The 24,985-nt window shown below is 31.5% G+C and overlaps 1 protein-coding gene across 2 annotated transcripts in view; it reads left to right on the top strand.

Moving 5' to 3' along the window:
• Positions 1-24,985, top strand: part of LOC118197821 (putative RNA-binding protein EIF1AD) — a 39,104-nt gene that overhangs the window by 13,351 nt on the left and 768 nt on the right. For both annotated transcript variants that reach the window (XM_035369360.2, XM_035369359.2), the window contains exons 3-4: positions 409-517; positions 12,615-12,723. In XM_035369360.2, the coding sequence (XP_035225251.1) occupies positions 409-517; positions 12,615-12,723 (218 nt within the window). The remainder of the gene's footprint in view (positions 1-408; positions 518-12,614; positions 12,724-24,985) is intronic.

Here is a 24,985-nt window from a genome sequence, read left to right as displayed (position 1 = left end):
CATTAACTGAAATGCCTTAGAATCAGTAAAGATAATTATAGCCTAGCTTATACCATCTGTTATACATTAAACGCACATGCGTAAATGCATTACATGCATGCGTAAAGCATACAAAAAAGAAAAAGTTTGTGGCTTTGATGTCCGGATTATAGATCATTCCGGATAATGGACATCTAGATTATGGACTTTGTACTGTATATCATTGAATTAGTATCGTTAACTTTCAATTGCAAAATGATATGTAATAACTATTTATGTGAATTTAAAGTAATCGAAATATGAAAATATTAAGTTTAGATTCCAAAAACATTTGTTGCTTTTGTATGCAAAGCATTTAATGATTTTTAAGGTATAAAAGACTTTTTTTATGGATGTATATAGTTTTTTATAAATTTATTTCATTTACAGGTGTTGCGAAGTTGTGGGAATAATCTTCATGAAATTACTACACCAGAAGGAGAAACATTTTTAGTTAGTATGCCTACCAAATTCAGAAAGCATATCTGGATCAAAAGAGGTAATACCTGTATATTTAGCTCAAATTAGAATTTATACTATAATACAGTTTTACTGTGCATGAGATTTGTTTTCAGTGTATGCTATGACAATGTATTTTTGTATGTTACTAATATCATCTTTGCTTTTATAATCAGCTTAAAATCATGTAATGCAATATGTTCTATTTAATGATAAAGAAAAAAGTGTATTTTGATTTTCTGTAGCTGTTGTTAGCAATATTTTATAATTTTAATGGGTTAGATTAAAGAGAAGGGTACCCCTTGTATTATTGCGAAGTTGTTTCATTTATGGTAGTCTGAGTAGTTGAATGTTATGGAAATCCTAATATGATGCCAATCGGTTGCACGATTGTGATAAATTCGTAAGGGGTTTTGATACGTGTTGGCTAGGAAGTATATTGCTTGTTTTGTGGTTTAGATGGTAAAATGGCTGAATGTGGTAAGATTAATTCGAAGTTTCGTTACGATTTGGAAAGAAAGGGGAAAAGAGCATTATTTCACTGGGCTTGTAAATGAAGGTTTACTTAGTAGCTATTATTAAGTGTCTTGTTTGTAGGAAGGAAATGTGTATGGTCGAACGTCAGACAATAACGACGCTATGGAGGATATATTTTACTCTTATTTTCTGAATTTATGTGGTGACGCCAGTATACAGATTCTAGTTTAGATAATTTTAAGATGTTTTTGGATGCTGTTAAGGAATTTTGTTTGACTGAAGACATGTTAATTCGTAAATAAGGTAAGTGTATATTTATTTGTGTAGTGCAAAGATGAATTTCCTTTTTTTTATGTTATTTCATTTTTTATTTAAAATGTAGTTTATTTAGATTGTATATTTGGTACTATTTGGTTTCGAGGGCCGTAAAAAATTGCCAAACTATTGTTGATGCCAATGCTGCCAAAAATAATTGCGGCAACCCTAATAATTGCAGCAAGAAAGGAAGTATAATAATAGTAAATAACTATTTAAGATTGATGTTTTAATTTAGATGAAAGGTTAATTTGATATAATATTTTTTTATTATTATAATTTATATGAAAAAGGCTAAACATGACTGAATGGAAGCATAAAAGTAAATAATTATTTCAGTTCATTATTATAATTTATATAAAAATTGCTAAACATAACTGAATGGATGCCTGCATCGCTATTTCGCCACCGACTTATCGCTAAAGCATGATTTCATCTCGTTGGTTGTTGAAACATAATTTTCTATGATCAATGATGCCTTTTCTTTGAAAATATTTTCGGTAAAGTGCAGAATCGCTCACTTATTTGTTTGCCGCTTTTTACAAGGGTAAAAACAATTGGATTTTTGTCAATTTTCTTTTACTTTGTAAGTGAAAATAGGTCAATGTGTACATAGATAAAGTCAAGAGTGTGCACAGTGCCATTTTTGTGCAATTTTAGGATTTTTTTTAAAGTGAAAATAGATCGATGTGCACATGGATACCAAGTATGTGCAATTCTTAAAAACTCGTCAAGCAGTGGGTGATTCTGCACTTTACCCAAAATTCTATTGCCGACTTTTCATCATGGGCAATTCCCAAATTGTTAAATTCATAGGATATCAAAAAAGGATTTAAAAATTAAATTAGTATTTCAATGGCGTCTTAAGAAATATAGAACTATTTAAACTTACACAATCTGAAATAAGCACGTACGCTAGATGTGGCGCGCTGTTAAATGGACGCGTTTGCTAGATTTGGCGCTTTTGTGCATACATTTTTGCTGCAATTTTTTTACGGCCCTCGAAACCGAATAGTACCGTATATTTTTTTTTTGTTGGCTGCTCCTTTGACTTTTTAAGTGAATATAATCGATGTGTACATGGTCAAAATCAAGGGAGTGTGCAAATGCCTAGTTTGAGCAATTCTCTCATTTTTTTTTTTTTTTTTAAAGTGAAAATAGGTCAATGTGTACATGGATAATGTCAAGGCAGTGTGCAATGCCAAGTTTGTGCAATTCTCTGATGATTTTTTAGTGAAAACGGGTCGATGTGTACATGGATACTGAGTTTGTGCAGTTCTTTGTCTTGTTATTTTGGCTGAATTGCACAACCTCAGTATCCATGTACCGCCAAAAATCACCATTTTTTGCCAATGGGTACCTGTAAATATATTTTTACCTTTTACTGTAAGGTAATTGAAGCTTTTATATTATTATCTAGAAATTTTTAACAAGATTATAAATATATTTTCATAATGCAGTGTTTTATGTTAATTAAATTATCGGGTACTTCTGTATTAACTGGTACTTGCCGATACTCTGCCAAAACTCTGTGGGTGCTTTTTGGTGTTGGAATATATTTTTTACATCACCATATCGATGAAACTGTTTTGTTTATATCTGATGGATATTATTCTCTACAACTAGTCTTTGTCTCCATATCAATTCTGTTGAATAAGAAGGCAGATGACTTCTCTCAAACCAGTTCCCTGTTCTTTTTTCACTAATATGCCTGCCGTTGTCACATATATTCTGTTGTATGCAGATTTACTATGCTTAGACATGCAGATTGCAGTTGTTGTCATATATCTTCTGTCATATGCAGGTTTACTGTATAGGAATTAAAACACTTTTAATTTTTTTGGCAAATATCATATGCCTAGAAATTACGGATTCCTTTTGATGTGTGTGCATTAAAACTTGAAACAGACTAGAGTAATTAAGACTACAAAGGTGTTTGAGTAAGTAATTCTTTAGCACAATTACAAGAGATTCACAAGTTATAACCATGAATTTGCTATTTAAGAAAAAAGAAATGTTACTCAGCTAGAGGAGAATAAAATAAGTTGAAAACTTCAGAAACATTTAAAATAAAATGATAATTCAAATGTTCAAAAGACAATTACATAAACTAGTTCATTCTTTAAAAAAAAGAAAAAAGTATCTATAGGATAATTTCTGAAAAAATATGGCTGAAATGGCTCATAGTTGGCTACCTCCTCCAATTTTATACTTTTTGGCATGTGTTTGATCAAAGTTTCTGAGTTTCGTTATGTAACACCTTCTTTCTTGATAAATAACCTTCTTTCTTGATAAATGTAGAAAATGCATAATAATTTAAAAAACAAAGGGGGGGGGGCAAAAGTGATATGAAGTCTTAGATATTGTGCTGAGAATGTTTCACAGGTAAAGAAAGGGTTACACCCGCAAAAAAAAAAAAAAAAAAAAATGTGCTTGCTCCATATTATCTGAAGTTGACACTGAAATAAAAAAGAAGTCATCCCACGTGTCTGAACTGCCTCTTTTCCCTGAAAATGTCAACAAGAAAAAAATTAAAACTCTTAATTTATGTAGGAGAAATTGAAATAGTTTCTAGGGTTGCCAATTGCTTGCAGGAAACAGTATTTTTGGTGATGTAGGCAAGTGTTGCTAACACACAAATACTGATTACTGCATTTTTTATGAGAGTGTTGAACATAATAAAATTTTTTTATGTATATATAGTGAGATTTACATAGGACATTCAGATTTTCATTTACATGGACTAATTTCTTGAATTCAGTATGCTGATATTGAAAACAATAATATCCAATTTTCATTTACCATCTTTCAATAAGAGAGATGCAATTTATTTCAATATTAAAAATTAGCTAATATATCATTAACATTACAGTCCAGTAGCTCCAAAATGAGTAAGGTCATGGGTCCTGATAATTTCTTCTGAATTTGGTACCTAGTGGCTAAATGGGATTTTTGTTGTTTGTAGTTTTCTTCATTTTTACATGGATACATGTATGACATGAATGACGTCAGTGATCCAAGTGGATAAGCATTTGGTAGTTTTTTTTTAACATTGGTAGTTTTTTTTAGATTTGATTCACAATTGCTGGCTACATAAAGCTGTTAGGGTTTATCCATGATGTAGTTAAAGTTATTACCATTGCTGGCTGTTTAAGTTATTAACATAATTATAAGCCAATTTATATATATATATATATGTGTGTAAAATATAAAATATCTACCTTTCTAATAAAAAGTTAATAGCCATTTAATCTCCCTTTTAAATTTGAGCATGCTTCCCTCTTCATTCTAAAAATAGTAAAGCTATATTTATAATATAATCTTTACTTTCTGTTATTCTGATAAGCAATCCATCATCTGATTCCTAGTGCACATTTATTTCTGGAATGCGATGAAATCTTAACCCAGCATCCCAATATTAATCTGTTATGTATCTGAAATTTCATTCACTTAATGTAAACATTCTTCTAATGTGATCCAAAATGTAATCTGTTTAATGTAATCATGTGTGCTATAAAAAGTCTTTGCTATGCGATTTTGTTCTCTTTTTTTCACCTTTTCTCTTCTTAGTGCTTGCAAAACTTAACATGATTACATGATATTACTTAACAGTTACTTAACATTGTGTGTCATTGTTTGTTTTTCTTTATTATTTAAAAAAGGTAATAAGTCATAGATAAATCCTGGTGTGTTTATTCCCTTCTAAAATGTAGAAATGTGGAAAAATATATGTTTCAAGAATGTTAAAAAAAAATTATGTGTTAACTCATGGACATTTGTCTGCAAATCATTCATCCTTCTACTATGCAGTTATGCTATCGCTACCTGGTCATCAGTCAAAGACGTCAACTGTGTGTTTTCTAAAAGTTTATCTCTACTTCTACAACAACTGCCAGAAATCTTTCTACATCAAAAGGTTCATTCCATCACCACTAATTATGTTTTTAGATGTATATATATAGTTTTTAAGAATTTTTTTTTTTAAATTTCTAATTAAAAGATCATCCAATCCTAGGAAAAATTGTTTCAGTATTAGTATTGCCTCATGTTAATTGGTAATCAAATCAAAATTATTATATTATTAGAGGAAACATTAAAGGTGAAAAAATTTTTTTCTTAAAAGGGTCCTTTGGGATAGGCAATAAATGTTTGTAAAAATATAAATTCGAGAAACTAATAAAACTATTAATCACATTCTGCTTTCCTTCAATAGAACTTTTCAAGGGTTTAGTTATTTTAAACATTAAACTGGAATGATTAATGAGTGCCGAACCCACATTTCATTCCTTTTACCATCATGAGTTTCAAATCACCACTAACCAGTTGCCTAAAATTTCTAAATAATATTTCTAATAATTTCATAATCGTAAGAACTATCAAGACATGTGTTTGGCACCCTACTAGCAAATAGTAAAAGTCTATTCATAAACAAACTAAACTGAAATAAATGTAAAATTATGCAATAAACAAAATTCATATAAAGATGAAAACCAAGAAACACTGTACACAGATTATTCAAAAATGTTATATACTAATGAATAATGAAAACACACAAATCAGTCCTAAAAACCAGGGATAAATAGAAGGGCTAGCTCATTTCTTTGTTCGACTCCTCACCAACGCGAGCCTGATGGGGGGACGTAACAGGCAATAATCTGACGTCACTGTGATGCCACCTGTCCTGATTTCCCGCGTTTAAAACAGTAGTTTCATTGAGCTGCGAGACGATTTTCTAGAGGTTATATATCCCAAATTAATTTTAATAATATATATATCTGTTTTCTTATAATGTATATATTTAAAATAATTTATATATATGCAATTTTAGTCAGTTTTTATTTTAAATTCTATATTGTAAAGTATCGTTTACGTAATATGGCTTTTTGCGCTGCAGTAACGTGCCGTAGCACTTACAGAAGTATGAAAGGATGAGATATTTTATTTCATGGAACCAAAGGATCCAAATGAGAGTTTGATTTTGACGAAATAATGGATACACAAATGTCAAAGAAAAGATTTTATTAATGTGAAGAGCGGAAAAATCTGCAGCGAACATTTTCTATGCAGTGTTTATGAAGAGGATATGAAAAATCGCTTGTTTGGATAGCCACAAAAAGAAACTATTGAAATGGAATGCTGTGCCGAAAGTAAACTATGATGACAATAATAAATCGAAATTGATGATGACAATAATAAATCAAATTTTAATGATTTTGAAATAAAACTCACAAATGAAAATGTAGATCATCCTGAATGTTTAAGGATAAACAAGAATGCATTGATAATTTGAAGAACAAAATAATATCCTTAGAAAATTGTATTAAAGTATTGAAAAATAGAGAAAAGAAAAATTTTAGAATGTTTGTTCAGCGACAAAGAAGGTGGACGACAGAAATTGGTATCAGAAATTAAAATCTCAAATAGCGAAATTTGGGGGGAGCACAAATCGGAGAATTTGGAAAAATATCTAAAGCATATTTTTATAAAGACGCAGATTAATGCATTACTGAAAAAGAAGAAAAAAATCAGGTGGACTAGTGAAAATATTTCACGTTGCATTGTCATAAGGGCTCTGTCATCTTAAAGCTATGATTTTTGGAAATAAAAAAATTAAGAAAAAAATTGGAATATCTTTACCTAGTCTTATCAAATTAAAGAAATGGTGTTTATTTTATTTTTTAGTGTTTTCTAAATTTTAGTGTAGTCCAAGAATTCAAAGTAATGTTCTTACTCTAAAGAAGGAAAGAGGCGAATATTTGTATTGTGTAGAAAAAATATGCGTTCTCAGTTTTGACGAAATGCATATAGATTGAAAACTCAGTTATGACTCTAAACTGGACTAAGTTGGTTCTTTTCAAAATGTGCAGTTTGTTTTAATCAGAGGTCTCATTTCGCGCTCTGCCTCAAATTACTGAGAAACCGCGTTTTAGGTAGAGGATTTGTTTTAGAAGATGTAACTGTTTTAAATTTTGATATTATTAAAGAGGTTTTAAATAGAGATTGAGAAGAAATCAAATTGTGTCACAAACTAAAACCAAATTATTTAATGGTCAAGGGAAACGAGAAACAAAAAGTCGCTCCAGAGAAAATATTATTTTCAAAAATACCGCAAAAGGTATACTCTACCCCACAGGAAATCAGAAAGCATCTGACTTCTATGAGTTAATCGATAATATCTTCGGTATTATGAATAGTACCAACAAGAATAACAAGTATTTTACAAACTAATTTTGCTAAGTACTTGTTAAAGTTATTCTTATTGTATCCTTTGTAACTAATTATTGATTAGATTTTGTGCTAGATTAGCATTCTAGATAAAATATAATAGTATAAAACATCAAAGTAATTGGCATAAAAAGACCTGCTTCCTTTACTCACACTTTTGAAAAATTAAATAACTGTTTTAGGTACTCTGAATAAAGCTATTTTGTCAAAATTAAGGTAACAATCTTATATATATTTATTTAATTGTAATATAGATATAAGTATAAATTACAAAATTATTTAAAAAAATATCTATTATATTGAATCGGAAGAGAATTATAACAATGTAAAATTTACAATTAGGCAAAAAATCAAACGTAGGTTAGCAGATATGTTGCCATATATGTCATATATGTTTAAACCTATGTCAATGTAAAGTTGTATTTTGAGTAAATTTAAATAGCTGCTATTATAGTTATCTTAGAAGCAGTATAAAAATTCTCTCAGTTAGCATGCAAATAAAGAAATGATTAGAAATAAACGTGCATTAAAAAAAAAAAAACCTGCAAATAAAAATTAAAAAAAAAAAAAAAAAAACCACGGAACTTTATGTTAAAAGAGTAGCACATTTTATATATCATTTTAAAATTGAGTAAGCATTATTAAATTTTTTAATGGTTCAGTCTAAAATGCATAAATAAAGCAGTAACATTGCCTCTTCCAAATTATAGCTATCTTTCACACACAGCTCATTTTAAACGCTGGTTCAAAAATGCTAATTTCCAAGCTGTGAATTATATTGGCGCGCTCAGTGTCATCATGGCTACGTCATCACTTCTCACTTTCTGCTTCAGGGGGAAAAGCTCTATGAGCTAGCCCTTCTCTTCTAAGTCCTGCCTAAAAACAAAATTGAAATGTAAGTACTTTACACTCCTTTTCCTTTTTACAATTTTGGTATTTCTAGCAATAACAGGTACAATTTTTTTTTTTATTTATTTATTTTTAAAGCATCCCAACATCACAGGAAAACAATTTTATTTTATTTTTCTTGTTTTAGAAATAGCTTATTGTTATGCAAGTTAAAATTTAGTAGTCTATATAATTAAGCTTCATTTTTATATAATTTTGTTTTTAGGACTAATTCATGCATTTTTGTTATTCAATGGAACAACATTTTTGAATATTTCATGAACAGTTTTTTTTTTTTTTTTTTTTTTTTTTTTTTTTTTTTTTTTTTTACCATTCTGCATTTCAATTAGTTTGTTTATGAACAGGCTTTTATTATTTGTTTTAACTAGTAAGGTGCCAATTCTTATCATTATATTATTTATCAGAAATATTATTTAGCAATTTTAGACAACTGGTTAGCGATGATTTGAGTCTCATAATGGTAGGAAGACTGCATTAATTATCCAAGTTTAATGTTTTAAAATACTAATCCATGAAAAGTTCTATTTGAAGGATCAAGCAGAGGGGGATTAATAGTTTGTTTCTCCCATTTATATTTTTTACAAAATTTTATTACCTATTTCCAATTACCTTTTTAAGATTTTTTGTTCTAGCTTTAATATTTATTCTAAGAGTATAATAATTTTGCATTTCACTACCATGAGGCAATATTAATACCGTAAACAATTTTTCCTAGGATGGAATAATCTTTTTAATAAAAAATTTTAACAAAAATTCTTACAATAATTTCTTAAAAATTAAATCTTTTGTAGCTCAAGTGCAAGAATTAATTCATTATTTTTCCTCCCCCTTTTTTACCTAATTTATTTTTTCATTTTCTCATCTTGTTCTCTCTTTATTGTGATATGTTAAGAAAAACTCCGTCAGTTGTCAAGAAGTGAGAAAAAGCAATATAATTTTATTATGAAATCCCAAATGAAAGCAATAAATGTCATATAAATTTAAGCAATATGTTCTAACTTTAAGGAAATAATTTGTTTTTTTAATAAAGATGCACTAGAGATGAGTTTATTTGTAACATATATTTCTGTTATTCTAATGTTTGCAAAGGAATAAAATATGAACTACCAGAAAAAAGGTATGTTAGAGATATTTTGTTGTTTTAATGATGGAAAATTTTCATGGAAGTTATGTGCATACATAATTTTAAAAAGTCATTAGTCTACCAAAGTTTGTGAGATCATTTTGCTACGTAAACTGCCTACTAGATCTACTTGACTGTTACCCTTGCAACTTCTTGCACAGGTGTAAAGATAAACACAACCACAACAAGGAAAGGGTGTAAAAGACCCTTTTATTTATCACAAACTAGTTAACAGAGGATATGGACTTACGTTCTTACAACCAAAACACTGACAACTCGGGAGGGGAACTTAAGCAAAAATGTAACAATAAATTTAAAAAATAAGAATTTAAAGGTAATGATTCAGACACCTACATCGGCAATATACTAACTAGATGAACAGAATGCATAACTGCTACTAATAGTAATGGCTGGTAGAAACTAACAAATGAGTGCTCACCAATATGAAATCTCACTTTAACATTTTCGTTCCAACAGTTTAAATACTCTCGTTCACCTACTTCATTTACGTCCTGGCAAAGAAATGCGAGGGGAAATAAGAGAATTCAGGAAATTTAATTCACAAATTAAAATAAATATTAGTAAAACTAAATAGGTCTCTACAAGATGCATTACAAATTAAATTGTGTTCTGTATATGAAAGGAATGTACATTTGAGCCATATCTTGCCTATTATATGATTGTTGTGTTGAATAATAATTATATGTAATGATACAGTTTTAAACTACAGATGTAATGACATTATCTGTCATTTATAATAACATGTTACATTGCTGGCAATTCACCTGGTTTTTCCTGGGAGACTCCCAGTTTTTTGTCACAACTTCCGATCTCTCAACAGATGAGGGTTTTTTAAACTTTTTTCAGTGACAACCACTTTTTATCATTGATATTTTTTGCGACCCCCAGGACCCCCATAATATGTACAAAAATTTTGTGGGACCCCATAACTATTGTGCAAATCCGACACACACGTGAGTGAAATTGTCAGATTTTCACTTGTACTGCAGTCTTAGGTCATTAACCTTAATTTCTAGTTTTAAAACATAGAACAATGTGAAAACTTTAAACAAGTAACAGATGAAATGATGGCATTACGTGCACAGCAAGGAAAATGAACGTTTAAATTATAAAAAGAATGCGTCGAAACGTTTTTGTTCTTTTCTTTGTCTGTATCTTTATCTATTTTCAGATATATTGTGTAAAAATATTTGGTAATTGTAAAATTATTATAATAAGTTAGAGAAATATCAAAACTTCTAAAATTTTGCTAACCCCCTGCTGCAGGTCCCACGACCCCCAAGGGGGTCGTAACCTACAGTTTAAGAAACCCTGCGATAGATCATAAACCTCCTGGTTTTTAATATTTCACATTTGGTAAAGAAGGTGCTATTCAGCAATAAATCAAATTGTTTTTAATTAACAAATTTCATTTCTTATCCACAGTGATTTTTGATATAAATTTTATTTTATTTGAATAGCCTTAATCTGATGTAGTCATTTGTTAAATTTCATAGGAAAATTGAATCAGTGTTTAATGAGCTGTTATTTGTATTTAATTTTCTTTTACATCAATATAAAGAATGCAAATTTATCTATAAATTACTATTATTAAAACAAGCACAAAATAGTACACTAATTATTAATTTACTTTCGTGTCTGAAAATATTTTGATAAAGCTTTCCTTCCCTCCTCAGAATTTTCTCAGTATGAAACTAAACAAATTACTGAATGAAATTTGTCAAAGAACATAAGATGTAGAATATCATAATTAAATATTTATATAGTTATGTCAAAATCATTTCTACTATTAAATAATGAATTTGTATGTTTGTATGTTCCTTGCCTTGTGGAATAATGTGCATCTAGAATCATCAAATTTTGATCAGACATAGTACACCACCTCAATATATGTATCTTGAAGCCTGACTTCTGATTTTTCTTTTTTAATATCATATTTTGGGCAAATTTGTTGAACTTTTAATTGAGAGTTCAGTAATTTAAGAGCTCTCCACACTTGTGGAATGCCTCTCTGTAGTGCCACTCCACAAGGTATAAGAGATATTTATATTTCAAATTTAATCAGAAAAGTAAAAAATGTAGTACAAAAATGTTGCCATTGGGCAGAATGCAATATATTTGTCTTTCAGTTTTAACTGCATTGTGGAGAAATAGTGGCACCTACAAAAACTAAATTTTGAACACACATACACTTTCCTCTGAAAATGGGAACCTTAAAGCCCAAATTTTGAATTTCAAATTTGTTTTATATTTTAGGTGAACTTAAGAAACTTTTGAATAAAAACTCAGCTGTGTAAAAACTTTGTGTCACCATTCTGCAAAGTGTAAAATAGTTGTATTTCAAATTGAACCAGAAAACTCAGTAATGTTAAAGAAGTGTACTGCTACTAGGGAAAATGCAATATATTTGTCTCAGATTTACTCAAAGAACTTCAGGATTTAAATGAAATGTGTCGCCCTTGCCCAAATTAAAATATTTTCACTTTCTATGTAGCATTGTTCAAATTTTGCATATCCCTTCTACAGAACATCAAGCAATAGAGTATTTTCAAAGTTGCAGGACTAGTTATATTGATGACATACTCATAACATTAAAAGACCATGAAGTTTGTGAAAATGGTACTATAAAAGACATCACAGAAAAGTGCATCATCACTTACGTTAGTACTCAGGTGAATTTATGTGGCATCAGGTTTGTAATGAAGGTGACGGTTTTGTTATTTTATACTTCATTCAGGATTTTTCAGTATTAGAATGACCGGTATTAATTATAATAAATTTAGATGATCTCAAAGCCTGATCCACTTATTTAAATTTTAATACAAAATATTTGTGTCTGTTAATTATCTAATTAAATAAAGAATAATCTGTGATTATCTAACTAAATAAAGAGTAGTCTGTTATAATCTACACAAGCCGTCATCTCAAAATGTGTGGATAATCGGAAATCTGTTGTATCTCCCATGTAATACATTTATTGATTATCATCAAAAGTTAAGAATTTTTGCATGTATTCTTTTTGTTTTCACTGGCATTTTCTGCTTGAAATAATTTAAATTTTTTTCAGGGGATTTTGTTGTTATTGATCCTATTACTGAAGGTGTGAAAGTGAAAGGAGAAATAGCTCAGATTCTGCTTAAGGATCAAATAAAATATTTTAAAGACCAAGGTATATGGTATGTAATCATTTATGTGTATTTTTAGTTTGTGTATCATATGCAGTGTCTATGATTATTTTAATAAAAAATTAATATGCTTACGTCTAAATGTCTTACTCATGATTGTATGAGGTCTAGATAATCAAATTTGTGTTGATACTACAATCTCTGTGTTTTAAAAGGATAGTTATTCTATCTCTGTGTTATGAAAACTTCCTATTTAAATGACTTGAAAGTGATATTATGTTCACTACAATAAGTACATGCAAGGGTATTAAAATCTCTTCTGCTATTACTCTCTGAGGAATATTTGCACTTTGGTTTAATATAAACTCAGATTACACAGCTTGTAAGTTTAAAAACTGAAAGCTGGCTTTTAGCAGTCATTAAATATATATCATGAATCGTAGACTTAGTACAGTACAAAGTCCGAGATCCGGACTCTCTCATCAGGACCTCAGCAATTCTGGATTTGGTATTTTCTCAGATATTAGGTCATCGGTTTAAATCTAGTATGTCATGTAAAAATTATAAAATTAAAAATTTGAAATCCTGATTTATGAAATAATGAAGCATTTAGGATCTAAAGAAGGTATCAAAATTTACAAAAAAAATGGTTACTATTTATTTGTTTATTTTATTGAAAATTTCTTTCAATGTAAGTTGTTTAAGTTGCTTAATTTTTTGTGCTAATACTTTCTCTTTAATTTTATAGACATATATAATTTCTTGTTCAGTTACAAAGTTCCTTTCTTCAGGTTCTGTAATTGCTGTGTTGAGAATTCCAATTAATTTGTGAATTGAATTTTTTTCGTTTTCAGTAACCTTTCTGTCATTTTCTTCACTATTGGTAGATTTCTGGATCTAGAACCATACTACAGATTTTGCTATCCGTTGGTTGATGATTGGGGCATTGTCATCACAATGAAAAACTTCTGTTATATTATCTTTATTTATTACAGCTTCTCTATATTTCTTTACAAAATCCATTAATTGTAAAATTTCACCTTCGGTTTGCAATATCCAAATACTTTCGAATTCGTGACTTCTTCTTCATCCTCACCATGAAATTGGTAGCTGGCCATAAATTACAACAAGCATTTTCTAAAGTATCTGGAGATGCACCCATGATTTCACGATGCTCCACACAGCAGATTTTATGCTAATTTTTTTCAAAAATTCTTGAATAGTCTTGCCATTATTCAATAAATTTAACATGGACTTTAAGAGTACTACTTTATATTTGCATTTCAGCATGCCCCCTCTTCCGACATCCATAGGCTGAATGATGGCTATGCAATTTTCAAGAAAGAATAATACAGATACATTATCTATTACTAAAAATTTAAATGAAGTATGAGCCATATAGTTGTCTAGAATCAGGACAATTTTTGCATCATCAGGTAAATCAAATGTATTCAAATGTTGCTGAGCCTCGAGTATGAAACAATTTTCAAAGTAATCATTTATTAATGCTTGTGTCATCTATGCTCTTTTATTTGCACGATATATAATGGGGAAAATATTTACTCCTTTAAGTGCTCGAGGCCATATATTTTTTTCGATTATGAAAAGTTTACACTTGTGTGTTCGTTCAAGATTTGCATATGCTTAAAATTGTTAGTTTCGCTTTGGAATCTTTGACACCAGTTGGAGCCTTTTCTGTACAGATTGTTAAGGTATTTCAAAGTACATATTGTCAGAAAAGACCATTTTTATCAGTGTTGTAAAGTTGTTCTGGAGATAATTTATCACTATTAGTGAGTTCAATGAATTCATCTGCAAATAGTTCAGCTTTTTCACCTGAAATTTTTAATTGCCTTATACCATGGTTAATTTAAATTTAGTTAACCAACCTGTCGAATATGTGCACTCAATTTTTAAGTTCCTTTCTTCATGAAATATTTTGCTTGAGCCAATAGCATCAGACCCGTCAACGGCATGTCCTCGCTGCGACATTGCCTGATTCATTCAATCATATGATCATCACTTTTAGCATAAGTAATCATTTTTCTATTATTCATTACGAGTAGGGTGTCAGAATCCACAAAAAGTTCCTTTTTCTGTTTTTGTATGTTATACCAGGGTTCGTACGGTCCTTAAGAGTCCTTAAAAGTCCTTAGAATTTTTGAAATCGATTTTTGGTCCTTAAAAGTCCTTAATTTTGGCCAAAATCAGCAGAAGGTCCTTAATTTTATTCATCTGAAATTTCTGTCTCTTTTTACGACTGTCATTTTGAGTGTGAATTAGCATTTTGAGGAATATTTTTGGCGATTCACTGCCGTATATATGGTTATCTTTTGAATGGGTTCATGAGTTATAATTTGTTTCTATTTCTAATATAAATGATGCAATACTTGAGTTTTTAAGCAAGAAGTGAAACATAAGCATTTCGAAATTGATTTTTTCTAGTAAAGAGCTCTTAAACAACTTTTTGCTTTTGGGGATGTGAATTCTTTTATTAAACAATCCTAAATTTGGCGACTTTTCAACATTTTGGCGATTTTAAGATTAGTTTCTATAGAAACTTTTTAATTCCGAGATCTGAGAATTTTTCGACGATTTTTTTTTAAACATCGTAACATTGATAAATTTCATTAAAATAATGGTAATATAGTGAAATTATATTTAACAAATAACATTAAAATAAAACATTTTATTTTTTGCTGTCATTTTATAAAGTTTCATTTTGGCAACTTATTATACAATATTTTAAATCTGAAAAATAAACAAGGTATAATGCTATAAAGCACAATTTACGAAAAACTCTTAGCAAAAGAAAAATTAGCTATGTAATTAATTAAAAATGTCTTGTTTTTAATTTTTTCATAGTAAGAGTTTTTCCCAAGTTGTTGATTTTCCGATGATAATCCTATATGCTATATCTGACTTCGAATCTAAAATTTTCTGAAGAACACAAAAACCTTGTCTAAAACTTAAAGGTTTATTTAACTGGAACTTCAACACAGATGAAAACTTAACATCACAAACAAAAACTTAACATCTTGGGTGGAAAAACTTCAAAGTGCTTTAAAGTAACAGCTATACCGGCACGGTGAAGAACACTTTCATTCAAAGACAGAATCCATCTAGCCCTTTCGACGTATATCTCCATTCCGCTGAATTCAGACATCCGCTCCTACGTGTTTTGGACTTAAACGGCCAGGCTGGAACTGGAATAGGACTGGATCAGGACCGGAACTGGACTGGAACAAGACGGGAACCGGAACAGGGCGGAAACCGGAATCTCTCATCCCCTGGCTTCTCCCCGGGCAGGTCTATTCTGGCTCAAACTAAAAGGAACTGCGGTGCCACTAAGGAAAGCACCTCCTTTTATTGCCGGCGGTTGCCGTTACTACAGGCGACTTATGCAAATATTTAACATCCTTCCACCTAAGGGAAAAAAAAGAAAAAGAAAAAAAAGTGAACTTTCACATCAAAGTAAAACAATGCCAAAGAGCCTTAATATACCAGTCTGTCCGGCGGAGTTACAGTTCTACCAGATCGTGTTACAGGCCTGACAGATTTATCATCTATGTTGAGTTTAAGTTCAGACAAAGAATCTTGTTTTTCATTCTGCAGCTTCACGGGTACATCATTTTGCGCTACCTCTAAAGGATACAGAGTTTGAATTGCTCTAAGCAAGATTCCATTTCGGGTCTTTACTCTTGCAAGTCGATTTATTCCATCAGGTCCTGGAAGTAGTTCTATGACACGACCAAGTTGCCAAAAAAGTCTTTTGTCACTACTACCGATCAAAACAATGTCATCTAATTTAATAGTAGTAACTTTCCTTTCAGCTCTTTTATGCGAAACCTTGAGAATCCCCAAATATTCTTTACGAAATCTATTTTTAAATGCTTCTCGTACAGTTTGAATATACTGAAATCTTCTGTGTAAATTACTTGATTTAATACCGTATTTTATATCCCGCAAACTACTAGTTCTAATTTCTTTTAAAAAGTCGGCAGGAGTTAAAGCTTTAAATTCAGGATCGGAAGGAATTACTGTCAACGGTTGGTCATTAAGAATCGCTTCACAGTCACACAGTATCGTGTACATTTCTTCATAATTTAAACAAGCATGTTTAAGAACTTTTTTAAGGACTTGCTTCATCATTCCGATCAGACGTTCCCACCAACCACCCCACCATGGAGCACCAGGGGGAATAAATTTCCATGTTATCCGCTCATTGGCTGCCTGCCGATTAATTTGTTCAAAATCTATTAATTTAAATGCATTTGAAGCTCCTACAAAATTAGTTCCATTATCACTGTACACAGTTGTGGGTTTACCTCTTCGTGACACGAACCGATGAAAAGCCTGAAGAAACACTTCTGTAGATAGAGAAGTCAGCAACTCCAAATGGACCGCTCTATAAACGGCGCATGTAAAAACACAGATCCATGCCTTTTCTTTGTTTCTCAACAATAAAGGACCACAAAGGTCTATACCCGTTACTTGAAATACTGCTGAATCATTTACTCGCTCTATTGGCGGTGGGGCTGATATGTGGTCAACAGGTGCAGCAGAATATCTCTTGCAAGTAATGCATTTACTCAAAACAGAACGCACTGTTCTTCTGCCAGATAACAACCAAAACCTTTCCCTTATGGTATTCAGTATATATTGCACACCTGCATGTCCTTTCTTTTTATGTTCTTCCATAATTAAATTCCTAACTAATGGATGTTCTCCTGGTAATATAGGTGTTCTAAACTCTAACGTGTCATCTCTTCGAAACGCACCAGTTTTAATTCTTAGAATTCCCGCATCATAAAATGGACTAAGAGTTCGTAAGCGTGCGTCTTCTATATCCTGAAACGATTCCGATTGAATCAAGCGAATAACAACCTTTTCTGCAAAATCAATTTCATCAACAGTGAGTTCACCTTTCCTTTTTTTCTTATTTCTGCAATTAAAGAAAAATCGTTGAATCCAACCAACAACTCTAACTGTTTTTCGATAGCCAGAAAATCGCTCATTCAAACTAAACCTTTCAGTAGACACTAGAGATGAAACCACTGCCTTTTTTTTCTCGCTGGCTATTTCCGCTTCATCAGTTATAAATTCGGCACTCGGCCAATTTTCTTGGGATTTTAAAAGCCAGCTCGGACCCTCCCACCATTTTGACCGGGAGAGTTGGCGAACTGAACACCCTCTACTTGGAAGATCTGCAGGGTTAAGGTGACCAGGTATATGCCTCCAATCCTCCACACCTGTCAAAAGCCTTATTTCCTGTACTCTATTTTCTACAAATGTCCCCCATTGTTCTTCCCTTTTTATCCATGCAAGGACAGTAGTTGAATCTGTCCAGAAAAATATACTTCTGGCCTCAAAGTCTTTTAGAACGTCTGCAGCAAGACGAGATGCTATAGTTGCTGCTAACAATTCTAATCTTACAATAGTAGTTTCCTTTTTACCACAAGGGGAACTCTAGACCTAGCCTGAAGCAACTGGACTTTAACTGATTCAGGTTCTTCTACACGAATAAAAACTACTGCCGCATACGCTGCTTGACTGGCGTCACAAAAAACATGGATTGAACACTGTTTTGGCTGATATCGTATCCACCTTGGAATTTTAATGTTTTTCAAAAGAGAAATGTCCTTTACCCATTTCAAAAATTTACTTTTAATTTCAGTGTTAACTTCTTCGTCCCATTTTACTTTTGTTTCCCAGGTACGCTGTAATAACATCTTAGGTAATATAAGGACTGGACATGTTATACCGATGGGATCAAATACTTTATGGGCTATTGCCAAAATACTTCTTTTCGTAACTTTCTCGAAACAGAGATTTTGTAAATTAGCAACATTTATTTGAAGAGTATCGCCTTGTCTTTCCCATAACAAACCTAATACATTCGCAATACTGGTTACACCAAATACGACTCGACAATGACGAAAATGCTTCAAGCCATCTTCACCCTTTATCCAAAGAAATCGGAGGAAGTTTCTGTCACTAGAATTCAGGCCAATTTGTAGAAAGGCCTTACGAATATCAGAAATCACCCCTATTTTTTCTTGGCGAAATCTATTTAAGATTGTAGGAATAAATGAAATAAGGTTTAATCCCTTTTCAAGACAATCGTTGAGACTCGGAGAACCCTTTACTTTAGACGAAGCATCAAATACTGGCCGTAACTTCGTAGTACTATGTTCCTTAACAACGTGTCTATGTGGCAAATAATGATGGGGTAAATCTAATTCATTTACGGGTACGTCCTCTATTATGCCCTCTTTGAGCCATTCTTGGAATATATTTTCATACTCTTGGCAAAGATTATCTATTTCAAGTTGCCTAATCGTACCGTGCAACCTTTTAAGCGATAACTCAAAATTATCCGACAGGGGAGGGTGCCCTTCCAACCAAGGCAAAGACACTACAAAGCGGTCATCTTCTATTTTTACAGTATCAAGAAAATGTTGCCTGGTAGCTTCATACAATTCCAATTTAGTCTTTTGTTCGGATGGGTCCGTAATACCAAGCGAGTCGAGGGCCCATAAATCAGAAATACAAGCCTCTTTATTCAACATTGATGTAACTAAGAATGTTGAACCTTCACTATTCAACTCCCGGGTTTTTCCCATGACCGTTCATCCTAACTTTGTCTCAATAGCTACAAGACCGTTTGAAATTTGTTTACGATTCCCCGTTAATAATCGTCCTGCAACATCGGCTCCTATTAAAATTTCTATGGGTCCTTCTAAACGGTCTGTTAAACTTATTCCACAGTCAGCAAGCTCTTTAAGCCATATTCCTTGTCCAATAGAAGGTATACTATTACAAATAACAGGCTGACTTAACGCATCAAAATTACAACTGTACGAGCCAGACATATTAAATAAATGAATTTTGTAAACTTTATGTTCACACAAACTGGTCGTTGTACCGCCAAATAATGCATGGCTAAGGTATTCCTTTACCGTATACCTGTAACCCATATCTTGAGCTGCGCTTTGCAGAATATACGACCTTTGAGAACCAGTATCAATTATAGCTCGAGCCGAACGAGATTTTTTATCTCCTTTAATTATTACTCTTATTGTTTGCAGCAAAACTTTAGGAGACCTTGAAGAAATGTTGGCGAGTGTTTCAGCCTGATTTGGAGGCTGTTCCGTTGCCCTTGTCTCACTCATTTGTGAATGGCCCTTACATAGAAAAATATGATGCCTTTTGCCGCATGTAAAACAAACTGTTTTTAATCTACACCTCCTGACAGAATGTCCAGATTTCAGACACAGATAACAAGAGCGTGTCCTTTGGACCAAAACTTCTCTTTCCGACAATGATAAGTTACGCGCCTGAAAACATTCCGCAGAACCATGATTTATACTGGAACAAAATATGCAGCCTTTTCTAGCTTCATTAGAAGAAATAAACAGTTCAGCTGCCGTAGGTTTTAAGCGAGGTTCTCTTATCTTTAAACCCGAATTCCCTTTCTTATTACCGTGAGCCAATCGATCGAAAACATTGAAAGATTTAGCTGCTAAAGAAATTCTTTCCTCACTTTCAACTTCACCGCGCAAGAAACATAAAAGGCGCTCAAGGTCAGATTCCCTTTCTCTTAACTCGGTGTTTTCGCCGGTTAAACTTTCTGATCCTTTATGCGAAAACCTAAGTCTCTCCGACGTTTTTAAGACTTCATTCGGCAATGCTGATTCTACCAATGGATATAATATCGCACAATATTTGCCTCTATTTATTCCCAATATCTCCAAGGCTCTTAGATTAGATTCCAGTTCATCGTATAGTTTCCGCAAAGAGTGTGTACCTTGTTTTTGAATAACAAGGGTTAGCAAATCACGAATATAAATCTCCGTTTGTAATTCTTTGTTACCAAAACGTGTTTGCAATGCTTCGATTGCGCTCTTGTAACTATCGCCAGTTGGCGGAAAGCTTTTAACTATTTCCTCTGCAGGAGAATTCTTCTCCATAGCCTGTGCTAAATAAGCAAATTTATCATTATTATCTAATGTAGGATCTTTATCAATCTTTTGGATTTGCCCCCAAAATCCTAGCCATTTCTTCACGTTGCCGTCAAACATAGACAATTTAATCTTCGGATAATGTAACATTTTATTCTGAACAAAGGACGGATCAATTAAAGTTACATTCGGGGTTCCAGAAGTAAGATCTTTTACTTTACTTTCCAGAAGTCTCCACCTATCAAAATATAATTCAGATTCATCTATTTCCTTAATAAGTAAAGTCTCATCTGTAATTTCTTTAAACATTAATTCTCGTATTTTCATTTCAGTATCAAACAAAACTTTAGCTTTCTCGGAAATAACTTTTATTTTAATTAATTTTTCTTCCTGATTAAATTTAGTTTCTTCATTGTCAAATTCATTACAAGCTTTACTGAATAGTCTTCTATACTGAGTTCTTGCTAATTTTAAAGCTTCCATGATTCAAAAATAAAAAAGTCGCTTACCTTGCAGACCTGTCACGGACGCCAAATGTTGATTTTCCGATGATAATCCTATATGCTATATCTGACTTCGAATCTAAAATTTTCTGAAGAACACAAAAACCTTGTCTAAAACTTAAAGGTTTATTTAACTGGAACTTCAACACGGATGAAAACTTAACATACCAAACAAAAACTTAACATCTTGGGTGGGAAAACTTCAAAGTGCTTTAAAGTAACAGCTATACCGGCATGGTGAAGAACACTTTCCCTTAAAAGACAGAATCCATCTAGCCCTTTCGGCGTATATCTCCATTCCGCTGAATTCAGACATCCGCTCCTACGTGTTTTGGACTTAAACGGCCAGGCTGGAACTGGAATAGGACTGGATCAGGACCGGAACTGGACTGGAACAAGACGGGAACCGGAACAGGACTGGATCCGCAACAAGACGGGAACCGGAACAGGGCGGAAACCGGAATCTCTCATCCCCTGGCTTCTCCCCGGGCAGGTCTATTCTGGCTCAAACTAAAAGGAACTGCGGTGCCACTAAGGAAAGCACCTCCTTTTATTGCCGGCGGTTGCCGTTACTACAGGCGACTTATGCAAATATTTAACACAAGTAATTGTCTCAGAATATTCAAAATTCTCAGAATGTGCATAAGTTTTCTCTATCAAATTAATTTTATACTTTTTCCCTCCTATTTTTTTCCAAAATATTTCTGGCCTTTTGCTGTTACAGAAATGGTAGGGATAATTTTTCTTTAGGATTTTAGACATTGCAGTTTGGAAAGTTTAGAAGGATTTGAAGGCAAGATTTATAGACCCACAATTCTAGAAGTTTCGAGAAATATGTGACAAAATGAAAAATGTATCCATGGTGTCAACATGTAGTGGATGTATTTTACAGAAAGTTTGCAATGAATTTCTTAATTTTTGGAGAACATCTGGAAGAACAATGAAAACATAATAGTTGAATGTTTTACTTCTGATACTACAATCTTAACATGTTTATCTTCTCTTTATTTTCTCTACTTTTCACTAGACAGAAGCATGGAAAATATCAAAAATGCTTCTGATCTTATCACATGGGCAAGGCATTATAGAAAGGGATTTTTTATTAAAAAAGAGATTGAAAACTTACAATTTAAAAGATTCATATAATATTTCTTAATGAATCATAAACATAGCTGGCACTAGGCATTTTCCCACCTGATGCAATCTCTGTGGATCCTAAATTCTGCTGCTTAGTTAGTGCCTTTCTAAATTCTGCTTCCAATGCTTGCTCTAAATTCTAAGAGTTTTGGCATTTCTAGATTTTGTTCGGTGTGTCACTAAATTCTAGAAATTCTACCACATGTAACCGGCCTTTACTATATATATTTCATATTGCTTCTGAATGTTCATATTACTAAAGAAATAAAATTATCCACTTTTTCTATACATTCTAAATGCATTTAGTGTTTTTTAGAATAACAGAAATCCTTAATTAAATACAAAAATTCTAAAATAAAAAGGAAATGTGTTGAAGAAAGAAACTGAATACGTAAAGGAAATTATTCTTCAAAGATATGTGCAGTTATTATTATGTAAATTACCCAATTGTTTATGATTTCAACTTTTACTATAATTTTCCATTTCTATTTCCTCATGTGTTAGAATTATTGAGCCAGATTACATTTAAATTAAATTGTATAATCTTTGACCACTAGTCCACATTATTAGTTTTAATTTGACTATTCTTTTTTAATTATGTGACCTTGAGCTGTAATTGATTTTGTTAGCATCAGAAAATGCCTTTATGTTCTAAGTTCTTTTTAAATAAGAGATTTATTTAAACCTTTGTTTAATACTGTAGTTAATTTCAGACATAGCAATAATATGTTTCATGTCTGTCAGGGAATTTGGACTATTTAACTTTTATCAGATCAATTAAACTCTCATAGGTACACTGTGGAGGTTGACAAGTTAGGAGATAAAGCAAGCAGAAACTAACGAGAGCATTGGTTTGCATATTGAGACAAATCTCTAATTGTTAGAAAAGATGCTTAAAAGAGAAGAAAATTGATATAAATTAGCCAAAATGTCTGGAAAGGCTTCAAATTAAAATGACGGATAAATATTTTGTTGACTGTTGTTGTTACAAAACATTAATGTTTTGTAGCTTTAAATGTGTAATTATCTTAATATCGTTTAAGAATCTGTTTCATAAATTACATGTATTTTAAACTGTGAAATTTTATTAGATTTTGATTTTAATAGGCTTTATTTAACAAATATTGTTAAAAAATAAAATTTAATATTGGTCATGTAAATCCATAATGACTAAGGTTATCAAACTACCTAATTTAATTATGTATAACTAACTGCCTTACCCTTAAAAATTATCTCTACATATTAAAGTGAGTTATTGCCTTTCATTAATACTCACTGTGGTCACAAGATAAAATATAAAAATATAAAAATTCAAGTAAGACATATTCTATGCATCTACTGAGACTTAAAATAATACAAAACAACTTATCACCTCTGGTGCTTTAATGGCTTATAGGAACCTAAAAGTATATTAACTGGGTTACAATTAAAGTTGTTAAATGATTAAAATTAAATAAAATCCAAAGAGAGAAATTAAAATTTAATAAGCAATTTTTAATATAATTTTATTGCTAAAAATAAAAGTTACATAAAAGAAGTGCTAAAGCCTTCTTATTTAGGGCTCCAGTGCACTCCGGCTAGAATTCGAATTTATCCCCAAAGCTAAAAAGTACCTTAGCTGGAATCCTGTGGGCTCCGGCACAATTTAAGTTCTGTCTTTGGGTCCTAAATTCTGCTACCAGACGCATCCCTAAGTTCTAAATTTTTGCCACCTCTAATTTTGGGTCCCAGTGCTTTCCCTAAATTCTAAAAATGTTTTTATCTCTTAATTTTGCTGCTTGATGCTTCTCTAAATTCCAAAAAAAATTGTCTTCCCTAAATTCTGCCTCCCAGTTAAGCTATACGAGCTCTGGTGCCAGTTCTGGGTTTATGTGAATAACAAGTCTTATGCTTACCGTATATTCTAGTAAGGTGAACATTTAATACAAAAAATAAGGTTGAAATTCAGAGGTGCATGTTATATGCTAAATATAAAAACTACAGATTTAAAAAATATGGAGAACATGAGCATACAAAAATTATATCTCTACATGTACCTAAATGCTGTTTATTTAAAAAAAAATGACATACCGTATGAACTTTAAAATTTTCATCGTCAGATAACATGAAAATTTATTCATGTATGTTTTACGTTATATCTTTAGGCATATCATTGAATTTTATATCATCTTCACTATCTTCACTATCTTATCCATAAATAATCATCCTCCATTCCATCTAGATTATAAGAAATACATATATACATTTTTCAATTATTTTTGACTTACGTCGGGTTTAATTTCATTCCATGCTTTTATTATCCACACATACCTATTTCTTAGACTGGCATGACGCATTTGACAAAAGGATGCACATTATAAGGGGAATATATATAAAAATTAAAAAATGTAATTTGAAATTATAGGTGCACATTATACACTGGTATACATTATATGTCGGAATCTACTGTAATTCAAATAGCAGTAAGTGTAATCTTTTGCCCTATGAATATCATTAACAAAATCTATTTTTAGCGTATGGAAAGAAATTTTTTGTTAAATTTTTCCTTGTCACTATTTCTTAGCACATTTAACTTAATTCTGTAATCATCGCAAAGTGTAATGTCAACAGAAAAGGTTACCCTACTCTTTGTTTTTCAATTACTAATATAAAAAATTTGTTTAGGTATCACTGCATGAGTCATTACTCAAGTTGTCATGTGTTGGATAA

The sequence above is a fragment of the Stegodyphus dumicola genome, chromosome 10 (assembly GCF_044657685.1).
Source record: "Stegodyphus dumicola isolate Sdum_Otavi_A_Nest chromosome 10, ASM4465768v1".
Lineage (NCBI taxonomy): Eukaryota > Metazoa > Arthropoda > Arachnida > Araneae > Eresidae > Stegodyphus > Stegodyphus dumicola.
The sequence above is the reverse complement of the archived record's forward strand: the minus strand, read 5'-3'. Positions and strand labels throughout refer to the sequence as shown.